Here is a 23,671-nt window from a genome sequence, read left to right as displayed (position 1 = left end):
AGGGCGACCTCCTGGTACCCTCGGCTCCACTTCCCACCTCATTGCACTCGCCTGATGTCAATCTCACCACTAAAACCCTCCCCCGAGATATCAAATAGACGGCGTGGCGCTCACAATCCGGCACTACACTCTCTACTTGCCAGGACGACTACTAGTTGTATCCTCGCTGCTTTGTGTGTGTGTGTCTGTTTCTGCGTCGCGGCGCAGGCTGGAGAGAGATGACAAGAAGAGCCCCGCGGACCTGCTCAGAGAAACATGGATCTTCTTAAAACGCTCAATTTGGTGCTTTGGATATTATCGCTGAACATATCCGACGACTGTGACGCAGAGGAAGGTACGTGATAGTATTTTGTTTTGTTTTTTACTTGTTCCCAAACACCAGAGCGGTGACACAGAGAGAGATAGATATCCGCGGCAGGCAGGCGGCATCTCTTCGGAGCGCGTCTCGACTTGTCCCTGTGATTGCGTGCAGGTGTACGGTTTCCCGTCTTTACTGAGTAGTGGTGCCTGTGGTGGTTATTGGTGAACTTAACGACTCATCACCGATTTCTGTCTGTCTATTTGGAAGACTATTAATTACACCTGGGATGGAACATTATTGTTTGCCATAAATTATATGGAAGAGGCGTGATTGCAAACCTGTGTTGTCAGTTTTACGCATGTGGTGTTGAGTTGGCACAGCTCGCTGTTCTTCTCAATGGGATAACAACGTACTAACAAATAAAAGCTTAGGTTATTACGTTTTTGGAGTAACAGTCAGCGGGTAGCTGGCTAAATTAAAACGGAAGCAAGCAAACTCGGTTATTACGGGTAATTGAGCCTGATATAGGCTATAGAACAGTGTTCATGGCAGCATAAACCACTCAAATAATGCTTGAACGCTTAGCTAATATTTTATTAATATGCACTTGCAAAATCTAAATGAAGATACGTTATCAAAGGGCTTGTAGACTGTTGTTTGTGCTGCTGTTGACCCTGCAAATACTTCTACCTATGAACCAGCACATTATAAAATGTCAGACGGATAAGTTAAAGAAAATAAATAATAATACTAACAACAACTGTCCAGTGTGCTCCTCCTGCTGCTAGGTTACTAAGCTACATACCCATGCCACTGTCGCTGTATCTTTTAGTGCAACTGGTCTCCTTTGTCCTTTTGACAATACTGTGCAGGAATGACAGTTTAGGCACAGTACATTATGTGGCTTACTGCGTATGGCCCCCTTTCCCCCATCTGTCTTTCCATATCCATTTCCCTCCTCTCATTAACATGATGACCTTCCTCTATCAGTGTATATATCACTGTAAAATCTGTACAAAAACTTAGTGCTAATTTAACAATTAATTCTGTTACTCAAGAGTGTACAAACACCATTTACTAATATTTCCCTGACATTTGCTAAATATTGGACTCCGACTCCTATGGCCCTTGTTATCAGAAAGGATTGTATTAAGTAGAGTAGCCATACTAACATTCCCAGAATAGTCTGCTGATACAGCAGATTTCATCCTGTATTTAATGATGATCTACTGTAGGATGTATAGGCTGCTGGCTTTTGAGGGAGAGAGAGTGGAGAAAGCCAGCAAGGTGCACAGTAAAAATATGTGTACATACAGCACTGTAATCTGTGTGAATTTGACAGATTTTACTGTGTAGCCCAACTGTTATTCTGTCACTGGGAGCCAGCCTGCTTTCTATACACCCCAGTGCCCAAAAACATTGTAAACCTTGGCATTATTTGAAGATTGTATTGGAAATATCTAGACGTGCATTGCCATGCTTATTTGAAAGCCTGTTTGTTTCATTAGCTGACCGGCCAACTGGCAGACTGAGGCGAGGTTTTTACATCATAGAGGTCTCAGCTGTTTTCCCAGAGTGGAGAGGAATGTACACGCGGTAAAAATCCCCAGTGTTAATTTAAGTGAACAAAATTAATGTAACCTCTGGCAGCGGACAAATGTAACCAAGTGGTCCACTTGGTTACATTTGCCATGCACGGTCAGAGTTACAAATGGATAGATGAACGCTGATGAATTTCTACTGTGTCAGGCACTGTCAAAAAGCCAATACGCATCAAAACTATAATCTGCACATTGCCCCATGCGTACAGACCAAAATATACATGCAAAGACTGCAAGCACGCATAGGCCCGCTGCATGCATGCCAGAAAATGCATTAGTCTCTCCCCTCCTCTCTGCTTGTCACGCATGACACACACATCACTCACACACATAACGTCGACACACGCACATGTGCTACTTGCATACATCCTTAGCACACATGCAACTCATGGACCAATTTGCATAAGATCACTTGACATGGTATGCAGAAACGTTCTGATGCATTGACATGCCATGCTTGGCATATGGCATGTCCTGTTTCATGCATGCTATATCCTCATTCACTGGGACTTACCAGTGCTTCCATGCACTGGGCACGTGCACACACACAGTACAGTAGTATGTTGTGTATGCACACTCTTATATTTCATTTCTCTCACACATACATGCACCGGCAAACACTCACTCACACTCGCATTTAGATGCACTATGCTGTGTGGATAATGGACCCATAAGGACCCATAAAGGTCCATTACACTGGACCATAAGGGACTCCATATTAAGGGTCCATTTAGGGTCACTGAGATAAATGAACACTGAGGATTTTACTCTGCGGATGTTTGACTTTCTCTCCCTCGCTCTTTCTCTCTCTCTGAAAGTGCAACACACACACACACACACACACACACACACACACACACACACACACACACACACACACACACACACACACACACACACACACACACACACAGATCACCAATGTGTTGGGGTTCCTTGGAATGCAGGATGGCTGGATTTGAACATAGCTATATTTTAATTGATGCTGTGACAGCAGTTTCATTGCTGTGAAGCAACAGGGGCTTCTAGTAGCTCTGGCACATGGGCTCCTCCTCATGCCCGAATTATACTTGGTTACGTGATGTGTCACACACAAAATAGCCGATTTATAAGCTCACAACAAGTCACAGTGTGACGCATTGTGAGCTTGTAGATCGTCTGTGTTCAGTGTGCGACACAGCACGCAACCAAGTATAAATCGGGCAACATCGTTTTTGGATGGAGTTGGTGGGTAGGCACTAGGCAGGGTGCTCCTCCTCACAGTTTGGAAGGACTTGGTGGGTGGGCAGAGATCCGGTGAGCGGAGTAGTTTTGCTGCTATTTTTTCCTTTCTCTTACAAATGTTATCAACATTTTAAATCGAGCAATTTGCAGTGTTCACTGCCACGGTGCCACCCATCTCCTCATGTTTGTCAGTCGTAAAAAAAAAAAAAAAGTAAAAACATGAATTTTGTTTTTCTTTCAACAGAGATATGAAAGTTGAACGGAGGATATCAGGTGTACTGTATTTTTCATGCTGGTCTAGGCGTCCTAGACCAGCATGCATGGATTCCTCTTTTCTACTACGTCTAATTTAATAATAATACCTGGAATTTATATAGCAATTTTCTAAGTACCTAAAGTCATTTGTCATTTTACATCCCTTGGTGCTTCCTCTGCTTCTCTCTCCATTTCCATTTTGCTGTCTTTCCATGTCTCCTCACATGATGGAAACGACTTTAAATATCTTTTTTTGTGACAGTAGCTCAGTCCTATATACTTTGTTGTTGGATGAATAGCAAACATAGCCAATCTACACGCTCACAACGTGTTGCGATGTGGCACGTTGTGAGTTTGTACATCTGCTATTTTTTACAATATAACATTCCCAAATTAGGGACGACAGATTGAAAGTGGTTTCTCTTCAGTCTACTGTATCTTCTGCTATTTTCCCTCTTCACTATTCCTTCTCTTCAATAGCTTCCTCTTTCTTGCCTCTACTTGCCATGCTCCCCTTCCCCTCCAGTAATCTCTACTCCCCTCTCCATTAACTATTACTATGCATCTCACATCCTGAGCTGAGTTAGTAACCGCTAATACGGCCATGGGCATCATAGGCAGATCAGGATGTCCGCTCCCCCATGCACGCACACACACACACACACACACACACACACACAGAGTCAATCTAGCCGCACCCTCCCTTCAGGCCGCCTTCTCATTCCCCGCGTCTCACAGCTAACACACCTTGGCATCTCATTGGGATCTCATTTACTACTCCCTCTCCTCCCTCTCTCCCTCCCTCCTCTCCTCCTCCATATCCATCCATTCTGCGGCGTGCCAAGAGCGAGCGAGGGAGAGAGGGCAAGAGCCAGGTAGGAAACAACAGAGGCAGGCAGAGAGGAAGGGAGGGTTGGAGGGAGGAGGGGAGGGGCAGTGTGATTGAGAGAGAGAGAGAGAGAGAGAGATAGAGAGAGAATCATAGAAACTGCAGTGTAGCTGGTGGTAGGTCCATTGTGTTTGTGCGGCCGCAGTGTTGGACTAGATTTGTTTGCCTCCTTGTCGCGTCAGCATGGCCTGGGCTACTTGACTGACTGCGCACACACGCATGCACGTGCACACACACACACACACACACACACACACACACACACACACACACATCTATCGTTGTTTACCTGCAATATGAAACGTGGTCCAATTCTGACCTACTGTGTGTGTGTGTGTGTGTGTGTGTGTATATATATATATATATAATGTATATTATTTTAGATGAAATTAATGTGTATGTGTTTGTTGTGGTTATATTGTAGCAGCATGTGCTAAATTTTCATTAAATTGCACGTCTCAGGGAAACCTTTTTCTCTCCCCGTTTTTAGAAAAGTTACGTTTGTTTGGGGATTTGCAAGCTTCCACATGGCTATGTGACTGATCCACTTTATATTTACAGACAGTATGCTCTCAGGGCCCTCACTCTCACAAGCTAACATTGACTTCTTTAGATGGCAAGGGATCTGATTAGTCCGATTAATAAATCTTATAATTGCTGCTTATAAATTATCTGATAGGCTAATAAATGGTTTAACAGCAACTGCCAGGTTGGCACAGGAACTGCACTCCCAGGCATCAAATGGGACTAATTGTGTGTGATTGATTCAGAGCTTGTTGCCAAGGACTAGACTCAATACACAGGTCCACCTTTGGCTGGCAGAAACGGGTCTCCAACCCGTGTCTGTCTGTCTGTCTTTGTGAATGTGCGAATGTCTATTGGAGCGGATGGCTGGGACCTCTGTGTGTATGAAAGGTCAGAGTGATTTTTGAAGTTGGCAGGCGTAGCGCAGCGACATTCTCACTTCAGGGGGCTCAGGGACACAGTCATTTTTTTTTATAGGGGGGCAAATAAAGGAGGGGAGACCGAAATGAAGGACAGGGGAGGAGAAATGAGAGTACAACATAAGTAAAGGGGAAGTAGAATACTAGAGGCCAGAGCAGAAAGGCGAAATGCTTCAGCATGGAGCAGGGATCTTCAACATTTTCAGGCCAGGGACCCCTTAGCTGAGAGAGAGATAAAGCAGGGACCCCCACTATGTATTGTATAAATTTGTGTTGCAGATTAAAAATGTTCATAGATTTCTTAGACAGCATAGACTTGTTGTTTGACACAGCACTATCATCAGTGTAGGTTGTTGGTTTAATGTGGATTTTCAGACATTGAACATCTACACCAAACCTCTTTGCCAAGAATAGCAGATCTACAAGGTCACAACGCCTCGCGCTGTGAGGCATTGTGAGCTTATAGATCGGCTATTCTTGGCTAATGTTCCACACAGAAGAGGGATACTAGGGTTCAAGTGATTAATGTAGAAATAATAAAGTTCTTATCACACAAAGATTTGGAGGACCCCCTAGGGGTCCCGGACCTCCTGTTGAAGACCCCTGGCATGGAGAGAAAGATGGCAGACTGAAGGGGAGAGGGTGGAGGAGGTGAGGTGGGATTTTTCAACTGTCTCCGTTGCTTTGCTGCAGTGTGTTTACATGCAATGAAACTCACACCATGATGACTTCTTAAGTTACTACAGTACCTATTCAATGGAGCAGCTCACTCAACCACAACCTTATTTACCTCCGACTCCACTGGTACACATCGATTGAGACTCATTGGTTGATCAATAGTATGTGTGTTTGTTTGTTTGTGTGTATGCATGAGACTGTGTGTGTGTGTCACACAAGGACAACAGCAAGCCATTGGGGAGACGTGTGTGTGTGTGTGTGTGTGTGTGTGTGTGTGTGTGTGTGTGTGTGTGTGTGTGTGTGTGTGTGTGTGTGTGTGTGTGTGTGTGTGTGTGTGTGTGTGTGTGTGTGTGTGTGTGTGTGTGTGTGTGTGTGTGTGTGTGTGTGTGTGTGTGTGTGTGTGTGTGTGTGTGTGTGTGTGTGTGTGTGTGTGTGTGTGTCTACGTGAGGATGAATGCACGAGAGTGCATGCTACGTGAGGATGAATGTTTTGCAGGTGTTGCAGTCATGCTGAAGAGTGAGCTAGATGTTCTGTGCAGTTGCCTGTGATACATGGGTGCAGTACAGATGCGGTGCCGATTTGGAAGCACTTTTTGGGGTGAAATTAGATGAAAACCTCTGCCCACTCTGTGCAAAGAAGGCTAAGACAAGACATCTGTGTATATGCTTGACTCCTCAGAGGTTGTTACTTGTGTGTGTACTGTGTTGGATCCCAATAGGGTCACCTGATCTCCTTTGTTCAGTGTGTTAGGACATTGCTACTGTAGCCAAGCTATTCTGCTAGATCTGCAAGAATCAGGTCTTCTGTAGGAGGGAGGGGGAGAGAGAGGGAGAAATGAAGTGAAACAGACAAGTGTTGTGTCGGTGAGCTCATGAGAGCAGTACTTTTGAGGGAGAATGTGATATAAATGTGGTGTGTGTGTGTGTGTGTGTGTGTGTGTGTGTGTGTGTGTGTGTGTGTGTGTGTGTGTGTGTGTGTGTGTGTGTGTGTGTGTGTGTGTGTGTGTGTGTGTGTGTGTGTGTGTGTGTGTGTGTGTGTGTGTGTGTGTGTGTGTGTGTGTGTGTGTGTGTGTGTGTGTGTGTGCGCACGAGAGTGCACGCTACGTGAGGATGAATGCACGAGAGTGCATGCTACGTGAGGATGAATGTTTTGCAGGTGTTGCAGTCATGCTAGGTGTTCTGTGCAGTTGCCTGTGATACATGGGTGCAGTACAGATGCGGTGCCGATTTGGAAGCACTTTTTGGGGTGAAATTAGATGAAAACCTCTGCCCACTCTGTGCAAAGAAGGCTAAGACAAGACATCTGTGTATATGCTTGACTCCTCAGAGGTTGTTACTTGTATACAGTACGTAAATGTGTTACAACTGCTGTTTTGTCTCAGCCTTTTATCATTGTTGGTGCAAGGATATAGTTAGACTTATTTTTCTTTCTGCAGTGTTGGGGAGTATTTAACTCCATGAAGACAAATGGCATTGTTTTTAGGGTAGTTAAAATAGAATTTAGCTTCCTTTCGTGGAGAAATACTTGGTACTGTGTGATAAACTACTCTTTGAAAGTAGCGTTGTTTCCCCAGCACTGAAAACACATTTAAAATATGCTCTCTCTGCTCCATAAAGCACTCATTCTCCAATCACTCTCTTTTTGTTATAATTCTTATCCCACGATTTTGCAACCCATTTTTCACCCGGTGGTAATTGCCTAAGCTATAATCCTGGGCGCTACTCTCCCTCTGCCAACCTGGGGAGAGCCCTGAACTGGGACTGGCTGACCAGGGGGAGGCACTATAGAAACTAGGATTACTACATGTTTTTTGTGATGGTACCTACCCTAGGGGACATGAGAAGAACATGCAAACTCCACACAGAAAGGCAACCTCACCTAGGGTATGGGCACTGATGATGCGGAGGTGAGAAGTGAGAACACGCCCACAGTGTCCCCGGCGGGAATCAGTATCAGTATTCTGGATACTGTATTTTGGATTCCAGAATACAGGGGTCTTCAATGTTTTCAGGCCAAGGACCCCTTAGGTGAGAGAGAGATGAAGCAGGGACCCCCACAACCTTTTCATAGATTCCATATAGTTTCATCTTTTGACAGCACAATCATCTGTGTATTTTGGATTCATGTCAATTTCAGATAATTAACCACTTGAGCCGTCAATACTTGAAAACTTGACCTTTCACTCTGTATTAGTCTACTCTTTTTCCCCTCTACACCAAAGCTCTTTGCCGAAAATGTTTGGCTAAAATTCTCAGAATATGGGTGCTAGGGTTCAAGTGAACACTGCACAACAGTAGTGCTGGAGAGTTGAGTCGGTTTTCACTGCCTCGCTTGCTTCCAACAATATATTTGTCCATGTTACTTTTTGTAGGGATGCTAATGGATTACAGAGGTTTTTGGCAGGCGTTTCTGTCCTGAGGTGTCTAAAACATCATTGCTGTGTGTGTTTGGGGGGGTAACAAGAGTCTTTGCCAGAAATGTCTACACAGCGGTGTTTGAATTAAATAAATGCTAAACTGTACAGTCTTTGTGGGTGGGCGCAACTAGTGCGGATTTGAAGTGAAGTCCACCACCTTCACCTTCATTTAATTTCCCTTTTTCTTTGATTGGGGGGATTACCCCTGCATCAGTTATGCTGCAGAATAAATGGAGTGAATGTGCAACATTCATTGAGACAAACGTATATCAAATATGTAATTACTGGGAGAACGGGGGGGGGGGGGGGTTGTAACAGGAGGGAAACAATCTATTTCTCAAGGGATACTTGGCCAAGAAAGGAAGTAGAACAGCATTTTAAAGTTACAATGCAATACAAGATACCTACTGTATATAATAAAAATTAAACAGCCTATGGGAAACACTCACTCATGCGCATGTGCGTTCTTGCTATATGCGGTGAAATTGTTGCCCTATTTATTTGCTCTTGGCTCGGAGACCACAAGTTTAAATCCAGCATGGCAGAATTACTACTCGTACTAATGTCTGATTTGTATCATCATGTCTCGCACTGAAAATAACAATTCTACAAGCTTTATATCTGCTATTATCAGTGAGCGACATCGTCATACGACAGAGCATAAATTAAGCCAGCTATCTTCCCAGAAGATAGGAGGCCCTTTCACTGAATGTAATAGTGGTTCTCGAACAATGTCATGTCAAGGACCCCGAAACTGGTAAAAAGAATTAGGCCACGGACACTGATTTTAAAAGATTCGGTGCCAGGGACCCCATAAGAGAAGGTTTAGTACAGAATTCTACAACTGTAGGTGGGGAGAGAGAAACCTACTGTATGATGTGAATAGTCATTCTGTTATACAGTACATTCTGAGCTTGTAGATTCAAATTTAAATCAATTAACTTAAGTCTGAGTTCCAAAATCTGAACTACAGCAGTACTGTGGTTGTATTGCTCAGCTCCCAGTCCAACAATATAATGTAGGACTGCGGTAGTACTGGTCAGCTCCCAGGTGTGAATGTTTATCACTGTGTGAATGTTAAGCAGGGCATTGCTGAAAAGGAGCATTTGTGCTCCGTAAACAAATGGCAAAAAGTATATAGCCTAGAATCTGTTGCCAGAACCTTCATAAAAAAGAGAAACTAAGAAAATGCGATCACAGGCTATGCTGTAGTTGTCAATGTCTGACCCCAACCCCGCGACTCATTGACTGAGAACCTCTGCTCTATAGCAATGATTACTAGGAAATAGAAATAGCCCTTATCTTTTTAACAACAAACTTTTTGTTAACAAAGACATGCGGTAAGTACTGGTAGATAATGGTACGGTATGTGGGGCACTCCACCTGAGCAATCCATCATAGCATCGTAAAGGGAGGGGATAGATACGTTGTTGCTTGGCTGATAACAACAACAAGCCACTCTGTCCCAATAACTTTATTTTTAACTTAGATTTTATATGGAGCCAATAGCTGGTTCAGACAGGGATATCCATGTATGGGCATACAAGGGATGTATGTATGATGTCAGATGTGATAGACGTCGCGACGTCATAGGATTTTCACATAACAAATAACTGAGTAAGCATGTTTGTGGTCTCACAGCATATCTCCATAGATCTCCATATATGGGTACAGTACATCACTTGCCACGCCAGATGGCTAAGACATCGGCTGTTAGGGCGAGGTCGCTTGTCGCCCTGAGGCGTCTTACTAGTGTTACATGTCATATGGGGGCAGGTTGAGAAGTGTATGCAAATACTAAAGGGAAATCAAATAGAAATACTGTAGGTGCATTTTCATGACCCCAGTCACTAGTGTTCCCATTCAAGTTTTATTTTGCTTCAGGTAATTCACTGTAAACTCGCCCTTGAGCTATAATGTGAACACTTGAGCAATCTGAGAGCCTGTGCTTCATCAATCAACCTCCTGTCTGAGCTGCATGGATAACCGTCTCGCTTTGAGCATTTGGAGTGGCTGCAACTGTAGCCGTGCTGCCCGGTAGTTCAGAGTCCATTATGTAAGAGTTACGTGACAAGAAGACCCCAGAGGACTGGTCTGTCTCAATCTTTTTGTTCTTTGTAGAACATGAGGCCCAGTCCTCATCATTTGTCATAAAGTATATGTACCAATGTGAAAATGTTCCTTCTGACTGTGTTGTTGAGATGGAAGAGGTGTGAGACATCCTGTTCGATCCATACTCCTCATCACGTACTGTATGTGTATACACAATATGTGACAGCCACACACACAGATGCGCGCGCACACACAGAGATATGCGCACACACACACACACACACACACACACACGCGCGCACACACACACACACACACACACACACACACACACACACACACACACACACACACACACACACACACACACACACACACACCCCTACTTTCACACTCGCTGTGTCTGTGCTCACCTCTTAATGTGCTTTTCATGTCTCCTGCTGGTATATGTTTGTGTGTGCTTGAGAGAGAGAGAGACACACACACACACACACACACACACACACACACACACACACACACACACACACACACACACACACACACACACACACACACACACACTGATAATGTTACTGGGGGGAAGTGAAATGACCCTACATGCCTTACCCGTGTCCATACCCAGCATCAGCTAATGGTGAACTAGCAGAAGGGAACCAGGGACTGTTAATGAAAGTTTAATTCCTTGGCCATTTTACATTCCTTCTGTGCATTCTGCCTCAGCACACTTCTTAGCAGTGTTTCCAGAAGCACAGCGTCATGCCATATTCATGTAATAGGACTCCAGTAAAACATGCTCTGTTGGCAACAGTAAAAAATAGGCATTACAACGCACAGTTCCATATGTACAGGACGTACACACACAGACTCTATGACAGAGACTCACACAGTATTCCTCTCCCATTTGGAAAACATTAACGTTTATAACGTTTTTGAACAAAGCCTTTACAAATTTTGTTTAAAAAATAAGAAATATAGAAAATCGCTGCTTATTTTAATTGACAACAATCCATCAGACTGTGACACAGACTACATTTTTTAGTGCAACCTTGTGCATATCCAGGAGTTGCCTGTGCAAAATAAAATAAATAACAGTAAAGAAAAGAGAAGACATGTCGGCCATGGCTGAAAAAACGTTGTGTACCTGATTATTGCACAGTAATTAATAAACTTTTAATTGGAGCTACAGCTCCAACCTGGTGGTCCCAGGAGGATTCCCAGGTGGGTCATGGTTTTCATCATTACCGCAATTAATTACAAAAAACTAAATGTTAAGTAATTATTAATTAATAACCAGAGAGCGAGAGCAAGTCAAACATAGACATGTTATGTGTGTAACGCTGTAATGGTTTTGCATATAGTCCCCATTTATGATGGAAATAAATAATACACATGACGTGTGTTGCATTGGATTGCAAGTTGCATTCATATTTGCACAGGGCCAGTGTGGCATTTGTAGGCCATGTATAAGTGTTCTTTAGCTATGAGTTATGTATGTACGTACTGTATGGCGTTTACAGCAGGGGTCTTCAATGTTTTCAGGCCAGGGACCCCTTAGCTGAGAGAGAGATGAAGCAGGGACCCCCTCTACACATTGTATACATGTGTGATCTGGTGCAGATTGTCATCGATTTCATAGATGGATTCATAAACTTGTTTGACAGCACTGTCATCAGTCTATGTTGGATTCGTGTTTTTATCTGGTGGAAACCAGATCAGTAATCACCTCACTTTCTTTGACGACCATTGATTACCTCTTCTGGATAGGCTATTCATGTCACATGGTAGAGCTAAGGGCCAATCGCAGGACAGTACCCCAGGAGCGCCCTCCCAGACAATGGGGGCAGGACTCCAGGCTATGGGGGAAATTAGCAGTGTTGGAAAAAGTACTCAAATGTTTTACTTAAGTAAAAGTATCGTAAGAGTATCAATACTTCACTGTAGATGTACTCAGTTATAAGTAAAAGTCCAGAATTCTAAATGTACTTGAGTAAAAGTATGAAAGTATTGTCATCAAAATGTACTTAAAGTAGCAAAAGTACAGATGCGACACGTTGTGAGCTTGTAGATCGGCTATTTTCAAAAAGCCTAGGTATGAATTAGGACGGCCGAGTGAGACACACGATCTAATTAGCTGCTACAGCTCTCAGCTGCGAGTGCGCACTGCCTGTGCAAGTGTGTATGCTTCTACTTGTCGGGTGTCACGCAGCCAATATCAAAGGATGCGCGCTGCCCGGTGCCTGGCTGTCTGACCTGAGAATGAACTGGGATGATGGGTCAGTCCACTTAATGAGCTTGAGTGTTTGACACGGGGGGAGACTGGTGATACCCCCGTTACCTTGGAATAGTCCAAAATTTAGCTGAAATCTGATTGGCTCGAGGGGTTCCACCCAATCATATTACAGGTTTTGCAGCTGATCTACAAGCTCATAACGTGTCAAATCAGTGATCCGATATGGGCTTGTAGATCAGCTTTTTCTGCACAGACAGGGAGAGAGAGAAAAACAACAAAACATACACAGCGCTACATTTGAGATAGTAACGTTACCCTCAAGGAAGAAAGTGATGTATGATAACTTGGGGATCAGGTGCACCATGTGGGTGAGCAAGCAACAGAACATCTTCTTCCTGGCTTTCTTCTTTCTTATCCAACATCATTATTAAAGCATAGGTAACTTTTCAAGCACAAACTAGTGACACATGATAGCACTTTATGAATGTCATGTGTGGGCTCCCAAATCAATATGAAGAATGGTTTGGTGTGTTGCAACAATGTGTCTAGTTATCTAAAGTATGGAAATTAGTCATATGATTATGTCATGCAAAAATAATCTAAAAGCTAGCAAGTCAAAAAGTCTAGATTTACTTCCATTATAGCAATGATGCTCCCCTCAAATCCCCCAAACCAGGACACCAGAGTTAAAGTGGTTAAGTGTTATGCATCTTGCCTGGTGCTCATTGGGGCTTAAAGGACATGTATAACAATATGTAGGCATCACAATATTATTGTTTCAGAAATTCAGTCCTAGTTCTCAAAATGTTCACAGGATCATAGATGTAGTTAAAAACTCTGAATTGCTGTTGAAACAAGAATTTCCTGTAATGCCAATCTCATATAGCCTATAGATCTAGCCTGTTTGTACAGTAGATGTATTATCAGACAGAACGCTTAATTGTTTTCAATACTTTAGCTAACTAAACAAAGTTCTGATTGCATGCACTCATTTTTGTATGTAATCATGTTCATTCTTCACCCATTCATAATAGCCCTACTGCTTCTTTTTTCCTTTCTATTTCCTATTCCATTTCTATGTACACATGCTTGACTCTTATTGCACATTTGCTTGAGCACTGCTGCTATTGATTAGTGATTGTATATTCTGCACAACATCTCCACATATTTAAGCTGCTATTTTTAAGGTAGTGTTTGATTGTTACTGTTTTGGCTCAAGTCAGAGTAGACTATGTTGTCTCATTCACTTGCTGGTGATGATGGTGGTCTGCATGTTTTATTTGCTCATTTATCCATAGGACTGTTGTGGATTATACTGTACTAGCCCTTACCCGTTCAAAGATATGAGCTCCGAAATGATGTGCAGTGTGTGGGTTATGGGATGTGTGCACATGAGGGATGGAAAGTAACTTCAACTGGTGCTGGCATGATAATATGTAGGAGCATCAATGTAAGAAATACCCGTTTAATGGCTACAGAGATACTGTGTACCGACCTGCATGATTTTTGGACAACATCTGTAAACCCCCCCCGCCCCCCCACACACACACACACACACACACACACACACACACACACACACACACACACACACACACACACACACACACACACACACACACAGAGAGAGCTGGTTAAACATGTTGCCTCAAGCTAGATGCAGAATAGATATGCCTCATGCTAGATGCAGAATAGATAGATACACCATAAAAATGCTAATATACAGCATATGATTTGTGAAAGTGACAAATGGGCTTCACAGTTATGTCAGGTGTGTTCATATGCTAATGGTGATGCGATTTCAGATCAATTGCTCCAGCCATTGAGGAGAAACGCTGTGACAGACACTCACTCAGACATTCGGAAAATTATAGTATAGATTGAAAGTGCATATCTGTGCATGTATGTGATTATGTAGTGATCTTGGTTAGATCAAGCTAGAATTCATCTAAACACTACAGTGTAGTGTATAGTAAGTACTATTGCAATTTGTTTTAGGTTTTTTCATATAATGACTGGACTATTAGCTGTGTACAGCAGATGCTCCGCAAGCTTCGTAGCCGACATTAAAGAGTACACTGTAAACACTTTCTTTTGTAATAGACTTTTTTTTACACTGTAAAAACGTTTTCTTTTGTAATACACTATTTTAGTGAAAAATAAAAACTACAAAAAGGAGAAAATGACAGGATGAGCATATAAGGAGGGGAGGAGGTAGAAAAGACCACTGGCCACTATTTCTGACATGGCTGCAAGCACTATAGCACAATATATTACCACAGGTCTACTACTAAATTCAGTTTTACATAATTGTAGTTCACCACACCATTCCACCAGATTTTATATTGACTGTGTCAATTCTTGTTAGTTAACAACTCTGTACTTGGTCTGCTCTTTTTAACCTCTACACCAAACCTATTTGCTGAAAATAGCCAATCTACAACCTCTCAACACCTCGCAGCTTGTAGATCTGCTATTTTTGGCTAAAGTTCTCCTCAGAATAGGGATGCGAGGGATCAAGTTGTTCTTTTCAAATCTTTTTATACAGTACAGTGTTGCATTGAGGCAGGTATACATACCTGTAGTGATGACACCCCAAATCCCATTCCCATCACAGTAATTGTTGGCACAAAATAGCATGAGATCTGAGGCTATCATAGAACAAGTCTAGTGTAGAAAAAAGAAAACCCCTGCCCATAAAAGGCAATAAAAGAAAAACATTTTCTCCCCTCCGTATTCCCAATTATTATTAGGCCAATTCCCCATGCCCTAGTGCTCTACGCTGGATCTGTCCCTGCTAATCCCCATAGTAGTCATTGGGAGGGTGAAGACAAGAGGGATCAAGTTGTTAATTTAAAAGAATGATCCTATCACAACAATTTGGTGGCCCCCCTGTAGTAACTCCGAGGACCCCCTGTTGAAGACGGTGTAAAGTAGGAGGAGGGGAGCTCTTCAAATGTGGTCACTCCACACTGTGTTAAACCAGGCCTTCATGCATGAGCTGCATGCTCTTGAAATAGGCGACACACACACACACACACACACACACACACACACACACACACACACACACACACACACACACACACACACACACACACACACACACACACAGTCTCTCCCCAATGGCTTGCTGTTGTCCTTGTCTTTGTGTGTGATCCCTCCTCCTCTCTGCCGTGTGGCGCTAATGAGTGTCATGTTGGAAATGTGTCCGGCCTGGCCAGCTAAAACCATTACCCCCATATCCAGGAAGCCCCATTAATCTTTCTCGGAGACGTTCGACCTTTCAAACTCATTAACCACAGCCACTGTACATGACACACACACACACACACACACACACACACACACACACACACACACACACACACACACACACACACACACACACACACACACTTCTCTCTCCCTCACATGAAGTGGTTGAACTGTACTATCTACTTGGGTTAGGTTTGTCAGGGGCTCCCACACCATTCCATGGCAAGGACCCCCAAATAGGCGTATTGTCTGTGGCGTGAAATGAGACCTTATAGATATACACATTTAAATATTTTTCACCCTTTTGAAAATATTAACAATAATCTTATAAATTAATATAATACATAAATAAATACATATTTCTGTGTGTGTACTGTATAGTTATTATTTTTATTCTATTTATTAAATGTTCCTCGCCTTTCCAATTGGCTCCATCAGGGGCCATGTCCCCCACTTTGAAAATCTACTACCTTGCCATCCCCATGACTATCCTAATCTCTTTCACTCTCCCCCTCTCTGTCTGTCTGTCTATCTGTCTGACTCTCTCCTCACAGGGTGGTGGGTTTGGCCAGTGACCTGGAAAATTGTCCGACCTTTTAATGCAGGGCTTCCTCGGCGATGAATAAATACATAAATCGTGCAGCCGCGTGCGGCTCCATCACTTTTACGACCACCCCCACCCCTCCGCCCGCCCACCCAACCAACCTAGTGCACCCCTCCATCTGCACCCTTTAACACACACACACACACACACACACACACACACACACACACACACACACACACACACACACACACACACACACACACACACACACACAAGCGTTGACCAGGGTGTCTTTGAAATGATAGCCCCCTATGGAGAACACTATCCATAATGAAAGGGTGTTAGTGGAGCGAGGGATAGAGAGGTGTAGGTGCCAGAGGGTGTAATGGGGTGGGTACAGCATGGGACCTGCTGTGTTCAGTTTATCAGGCGGATATTGTGGGGGAACATGTAGAGGGAGACAGAGGGATGTAATGTGGTGAGCGATGGGTCGGATGTGACATGGCACCGTGGGACCACAGGTTCACCGCTCAGTTTAATCAGACTAGGAGGAGACGAAGAGGAGGCGGTGATGAAGTCAGAGGGGGTTACGGTACTTGTCAGAGCCGGCAAAGGGCCAAGTGATGGTGCAGACTAGCGGGGGCCTTGAACCGGGGTAGGCATACTGATTGAGGGAGCTGGCTCATTTCGCCGCGAGAAGGTCACAAGTCCGGTCCTCAAGGCAGCCAATTTTCGAATCGATGGCCATTTGTCCCATTGAAGTTGTCCTTGAATAACACGCCCGACCATCCCATTCACTCATTTACTGTGGATGAGACGGCCAAATAGAAGCTGTGCAGTTATCAAGAGAGAGAGAGAGAGAGAGTGCTGGAGGGTGGTAAACGGATGTAGCAGTGATTGAGAAGAGGAAGAAGAAAATGAATAAAAGTGGGGAAGCAGTGGAGGTGGTGAGATGAAGTTGAGCGCTTTCTGGGTGTGCTAATAATGAAATCACCTAGTGCAGTGTGTCGGGATGGAGCGAACCCCCCTAAACTTTCAGTTTAATGATGAGCCTTAGTTTGTTTGTTCATAATTGATTGCCACTGCTGTAGAGTATAGACACATTTACAACACTGATGTTTGCGAAAAAACAGCATATGTTTTCCCATGAATTTCAATGAGCCTCAATATAGCCTCAGTTGTGAAACAACGTAACACCACGAGGCAACAAAATACTGTCGTTAATTCAACTTTTTGATGAATCACAATGCAAAGTATAAACGACCTGCGATAGCCAGTCAATATTACAAAAAAAAACAACACAATAACAAGTAACTATATCTAAGTGTACAGTATGACTAACTTTTATGGCAATATTTGTCTTTCATTACCACATTCTATCTGTCAGTGTAGCTCCTCAACATGACTCAACAAACACTGCAGCCAGTTTGTTCTTGATTGATAATTCATAACAAAATTATTTATTCAGAAAAATCTTATGGGGCGAATCTTAGTTTTAAAATAACCACTACAGATTAGCTGTGGCAGCTAAATGTTGGCTCACAGTTGATGGACGTGGGTATAAATGAGATTTAAAGTTATACCATGTAACTTTTTTTGAAGCGGTGAAAACCGCTTCCTATGAGTGGCTTTGTGTGTATCACGCCCATATATGGTCATTTCAGTCCAGAATGAACAGGCTTTTTCAAAAACAGAATGTCCGTTTTTACCATATATGGTGATCTCAGTCCAGAATGAACAGGGTTTTTCAAAAAACACAATGTATGTCACCTCATGTCCATATATGGTCACTCCAGTCCAGAATGAACAGGTTTTTTCTGTCCCGTACGTCCAGAATATCAGTCCAGAATGAATAGGCTTTTTCAATAAGTCCCATGTCCATATATGGCCATTTCAGTTCAGAATGAACAGGTTTTATCTGTCCTGTACGCCCAGAATATGTGTGTAGTGTCCCTCCCGGTCTGATGAATGGATACTTTGAGGATTGGTCAAGCTTCACATGATAATTTGGCCCTCCATTCTTTATATATTCATTCAGAATATATTAAGAATGTAGAATTCAGAATATATAAGAATATACAAAGAATGAACAGATCACAGAGTCCATAACTGTATAGATGTATAGATCACAGAGTTCATAACTCTAGAACACATAGAATAAAAGTTCACCGCTTCACTTCGAACCGAGGTTTGATTTATATAAAACAAATCTTAAAATTGTCCTAACTGTTAAATCGCTAAAGTTTTAGAACCCACACTCCGTTAATTTCAGCTTCTAAAGCCTTCTCTTTATATGTTTTCTATGAGCCGTCAGGGGGGGAGAATTTCGCGGCAAAATGACGTCATCTGCATCATGTGTATACGTTGGCCAATCACATCGCCGATCATAAACACATGGTACACTACCGGCCAATCACAGGCGCATCTTGCTGACTTCTCAGGAAGTAGCTTGCCTCAACATAACAACAACATACTCGGGTGAAGGAGTGTGTTTCTCCGGAATGCCTGAACGCACAGGAACCAGGGATCCCTCTAAAGATAGATCTCGGCGAGGTGGAGGCAGACGCGGTGGCGAGAGGCCCGGTCCGCGTCCGCGCCGAAAGACGCGGCCGCGGTTTGCTATACAGCTCTGACCACTAGTTGAGCAACTTACACAGTATAGCTTTAAAGGTACAGTTCTTAGTAATTGTTTGCTATGAGCAACTGAGATGTTGTTGTTCATGTGTCTGCACTCTCACAGTTCGAAGGAGCAATGGCACAGTAGATTATGTGAACACTGAATCACTGCCTGTAGGAAAAAAAGTGTGTGTGTGTGTGTGTGTGTGTGTGTGTGTGTGTGTGTGTGTGTGTGTGTGTGTGTGTGTGTGTGTGTGTGTGTGTGTGTGTGTGTGTGTGTGTGTGTGTGTGTGTGTGTGTGTGTGTGTGTGTGTGTGTGTGTGTGTGCATTTTGAAGTCCACCGATCGGAACCACCGAGGGTTGGCGGTCGTCTAACTTGACACGTGCTTGTTTTGCTTCAGACAGCTGCTAGCTAGTAATAGCTGCTTGTTAGTGCTACAGTCTTTGTTCACACGTCGGTCAGACAATCACAGGGACTAGAATGGAACCGCGTTTTTCTACTGGGACTGAATGCTTGAAAGAGTTTGTCTGCGTGCGTGCGTACAGTGAGAGAGCGTGAGGGGGAGAGAGAGAGAAGGGGTGACAGCGACTGTTGCCCAAACGCCCAGTGTGCGGACTGTTGCCCAAACGTTTTATTTACCTGCCACAGTGTCATGACGTCATAGAATCGCCGTATCATCAGCATAGATGTCTGAATCGCGATCCATTTCCGATTAATCGCCCAGCACTATTATAGCCTACTGTATTTTCTGGTCTCTGTGTGTCTACCGATGTGTGCTTAAAGGCAATTCTGTCTGTGTGGTCTTGCCTATTATGCGGTACATAGTACTGTATTTCTGTTCACACGTGGTTATATTGCACCTGGTCTTTTTATATTGCAATCATCATAGTAACATCCGAGTAGAGATGGATGGACAGAAGTTGATTTTCAGCCTCTTTGTAATCATCGCCTCCCCCCCCCCCCCCCCCCCCCCCCCCGCTTTCCAGTTAGCAGTCAAAATCGGGGACCAAGCAGTTGGCGAGCAATTCAGTCACACACCCAGCCAACCAGTCACTCAGTCACTCAGTTAATCAATGCACCTACCATTCAGTGATTGCCTGTAAACTAAACAAGGTTAGAGTTATATTAGAGCCAGGAAGTCCATTAGCCAAGCTTGGTTTCTCCAGGGAGAGACAAAGAATGCAAAAAAGAGAAGAGAAAATGTCGGAGATGCAAACTTTTGTCGTTTATGTCTTAGATGTGTTGTGCTCCGATACAATCAAATGTCAGATATAATGCAATGTGATCTCCCTGGACTGCAATATCGCCTTCATTTTCACTCTTCATAAAAATACATACAGCATCAATCACTTTCAGTGGCATCCCAATACAAATCTCATTGTCTTAGATGAGAGAGGGAAAGATAATAGACTTTGTCTCTCTCTCTAACCTTGTTGTTTATATACCACAGCCAACTGGATATTAGACTGATTGAATACACTCTCTAGTGTCTCCTAATCTGTGTCCTGCTAGTGCAACAATGGCGTTATGTTTAAACGTAAAATCATTCAAGTGGAAACTGGAAATCCACCCTGAAACTAAATTTACAGAGCGAGTTGTTCCTATCACCTTGGATAGTTGAATCTAGGTTTATGAAGAAGAACAACTTTCCCAAAGCAATAAAAAGAGAGCCTAGGCGCTCTTGACCATATCAAATTTCCGATGTGTTCCACTGACAATAAATGGAAGATCTGTGAACATTGGGGGTGTTTGGAATAGTTTTCTGGAGGTTTGGTCTGGTTTGTATGGTATAAGCGCTACTACTACAGCTTGCTACCCACAAAGTTAGTTTCTTACTGTATATAGTCCGAAAATGGAATGTGCCAGCTCATTCAGGTGCAGGACATAAAAAGCTTTGTCTATCAAGACCGACTTGGCATCCCTGTCCAGTGTCCACTGTCTTTAGCCACCAATAGCAAGTTACCAGATTTAGATTGTGAACAAAGCTGCACAAATCGAAACGTGATTTCCAGTAGCAAAGGATTGCATTGACAAACTGTTTTTCTTGTGGTCATTTCGTCTAGTGTGGAGTCTTATTTGGCCAAATAGTGATCTTATGAAATTACTTCCAGAGTACAAAAGTCCTAGAGATTGACTGAAAAAAATATACGTTTATTACCAACTGCGAACCAACTTTCACATTCTTCCTGTGTTTCACTTTGTCTTTCAGTTCACTGGGCATTTCCTTGTTGCTCAGACTTTTCACATTGCGTTCCTATATTGAGGTGGTTCTGTTTTGTGGTGCCATGCACACACCAACATGAGCTTTGGTCTACTTTTTAGGGGACGGGGCAGCATGGCCGAAGACCCAATGATGATCCTATTGATCAAAACATTAGTCAGTCAGAAATGTATTTTGTTTTGGGATGCAGACAATCCTTTTGTCTTTGTCTTTAATACTAGTCAATGCTTCCCTGTTACATGATGTTATACACTATGCACAACACACACATGTAGACACACTACATGTCTGTCTTGTAGAATAAAGGTGATATTAAATAATGGGAGAAATGAATGCTCAATATTAAATATGGAAATGCTTTTTCCCCCTCTGTGGCTCAAGCTTTGAAATCATTACATGGTTCCCCTTACATATCCTCTCCATTGAGCCTGCGGCTAAACTCCTCTCTCTAGCCATGGCTATTGCAGAACAGCAGAGACACACACACACACACACACACACACACACACACACACACACACACACACACACACACACACACACACACACACACACACACACACACACAGACATTTTGCACAGGCGCATGCATGGTGTCACATGTATGAGTGCATACGTGCATTAACTATAATCATTGGGTCCATCTTGCGCGGATGAATTAATTTTAATGGCGTCAGCAAGGGTTATTGTCAAAGAGATGGTGGTGTAGGCAATTTCTCCAATTTCTATAGCGACCTTGTGTTGTGTTTGTTGTCTGGATGCTTGTTATTTAGGAAAAAAGAAAAATGCTATATTAGCATTTAAATTTGCTTTTGGCCAACAGAAAACAAAAGTCTTTTGTGCCATTTGTCATATATGCGAGCATACTGTATATGCTAGAATAGGTGTGTGTGTGAGTGTGTGTGAGATGCTTGTGTGTGAGTGGTGACGTGCATGTGGTCACATGGTCAACTGATGACTGGGATACTCTCTCTGGGGCAGATGGGGAGGTACACGACCGCACATGAACTGCCAACAGACTGCCTTCCTGTCTCATTCGCTTTAATCCTTTCACTTATTTCCTCCCCCTCTCCCTCTCTCTTGCTGTCTTCTGTTTCCTTGATACACATATGTGTCTCTTTACCTCTCTTTATCCCCCGGCCCCCCATCAGATGCTCTCACTACTTTCTTTCTCAACATTCTTTCTGTCTGGAATTCCTTTTAGTTTTTCTTTCTCCTTCAAAAGCATTGTGTAATAAAAGCACACAGCCAACCAACCAGGCATGCAAACCGATTCTCAATACCCAAACTTTGAAAGCTCAGATTTGCGTACTTGGGAGTTCAGACTTGCAAGTTCGCTTTGTAGTAGTTCTGCAAATGAAGCAACAGCGCGCTCCAGTGACGTCGCCATCTCAGCTTTCTACAGTGGATAAGCTCAGACATCATGGAAAACCCTACATGAGTCAACAGCGGATATCACTAACTAACACATTTTGTTTTAAGATGGATACCTTTTGAATAAGACAAGAATAAAAGGATTTATACAGATGATTGAAAGTAATGATGGTCCTCCTGTATCGGGCACTGGTGCAGTGCAGACAGTAATTGTTGGCATACCTGCTGGAGTCAGGAGCCGACTGTGGGCCAGAAGCCAGTTGATCTGAAGGGGAGGCTGGCGATGCGATGTGATGGCACTCTTGACTTTTTGCACATTTAGATTAGATTATTAAGTAATCCTTTGTTTCACCAAGGCACCACGTATGTGTTGAGAGGTATAGGCTACCAAACAGTAAATTTGTAAATTTGAAAATATACTATGTGGAATACATGTAGGGAGAGCATAGAAGTACTGTGTGTGTGTGTGTGTGTGTGTGTGTGTGTGTGTGTGTGTGTGTGTGTGTGTGTGTGTGTGTGTGTGTGTGTGTGTGTGTGTGTGTGTGTGTGTGTGTGTGTGTGTGTGTGTGTGTGTGTGTGTGTGTGTGTGTGTGTGTGTGTGTGTGTGTGTGTGTGTGTGTGTGTGTGTGTGTGTGTGTGTGTGTGTGTGTGTGTGTGTGTGTGTGTTTGTGCGCACGTTTTGCGATAACGTAATAGACTTTGCTTCAAGGTCATTTGAAGGAGGTTGCCAATAAGCAGCACCAAAACACTCAATAGAAAACCTGTGCAGCCGTCAGGATGGAGTGCATTAACACATGGATGTAAATCATTTACCATTTGTACCACTGAATTATGTTGCAGTGTTAATTTGCCCTCAGAATGCCCAGTCCTTGCACAGCGTTCTAAATAATACAGTGGTTTTGCAACCTTCTGCCATCCTGTGTGTGTTTGTATCTGTGTTTCTAGTTAGTGCCTGGTGGAAGGTGTGTGTGTTGTGTTTGCATAATGCCCCTAGTGTGTTTGTTTGTGTGCTCATTTACGTTGTGTATGCCACTGCGCATCTCCCTGCGCTGCCTTGCA

At 43.3% G+C, this 23,671-nt stretch overlaps 1 protein-coding gene across 1 annotated transcript in view; it reads left to right on the top strand.

Moving 5' to 3' along the window:
* Positions 1 to 255: 255 nt before the first annotated feature.
* Positions 256 to 23,671, top strand: part of epha10 (EPH receptor A10) — a gene marked incomplete at both ends in the record, with an annotated part of 227,807 nt that continues 204,391 nt past the window's right edge. Inside the window, one exon of the mRNA XM_080735073.1 lies at positions 256 to 334. Coding sequence (XP_080591199.1) covers positions 256 to 334 — 79 coding nt within the window. The remainder of the gene's footprint in view (positions 335 to 23,671) is intronic.

The sequence above is a fragment of the Nannobrachium achirus genome (assembly GCF_963921795.1).
Source record: "Nannobrachium achirus genome assembly, chromosome: 10".
NCBI lineage: Eukaryota > Metazoa > Chordata > Actinopteri > Myctophiformes > Myctophidae > Nannobrachium > Nannobrachium achirus.
This window is presented reverse-complemented; position numbering and strand designations above follow the sequence as displayed.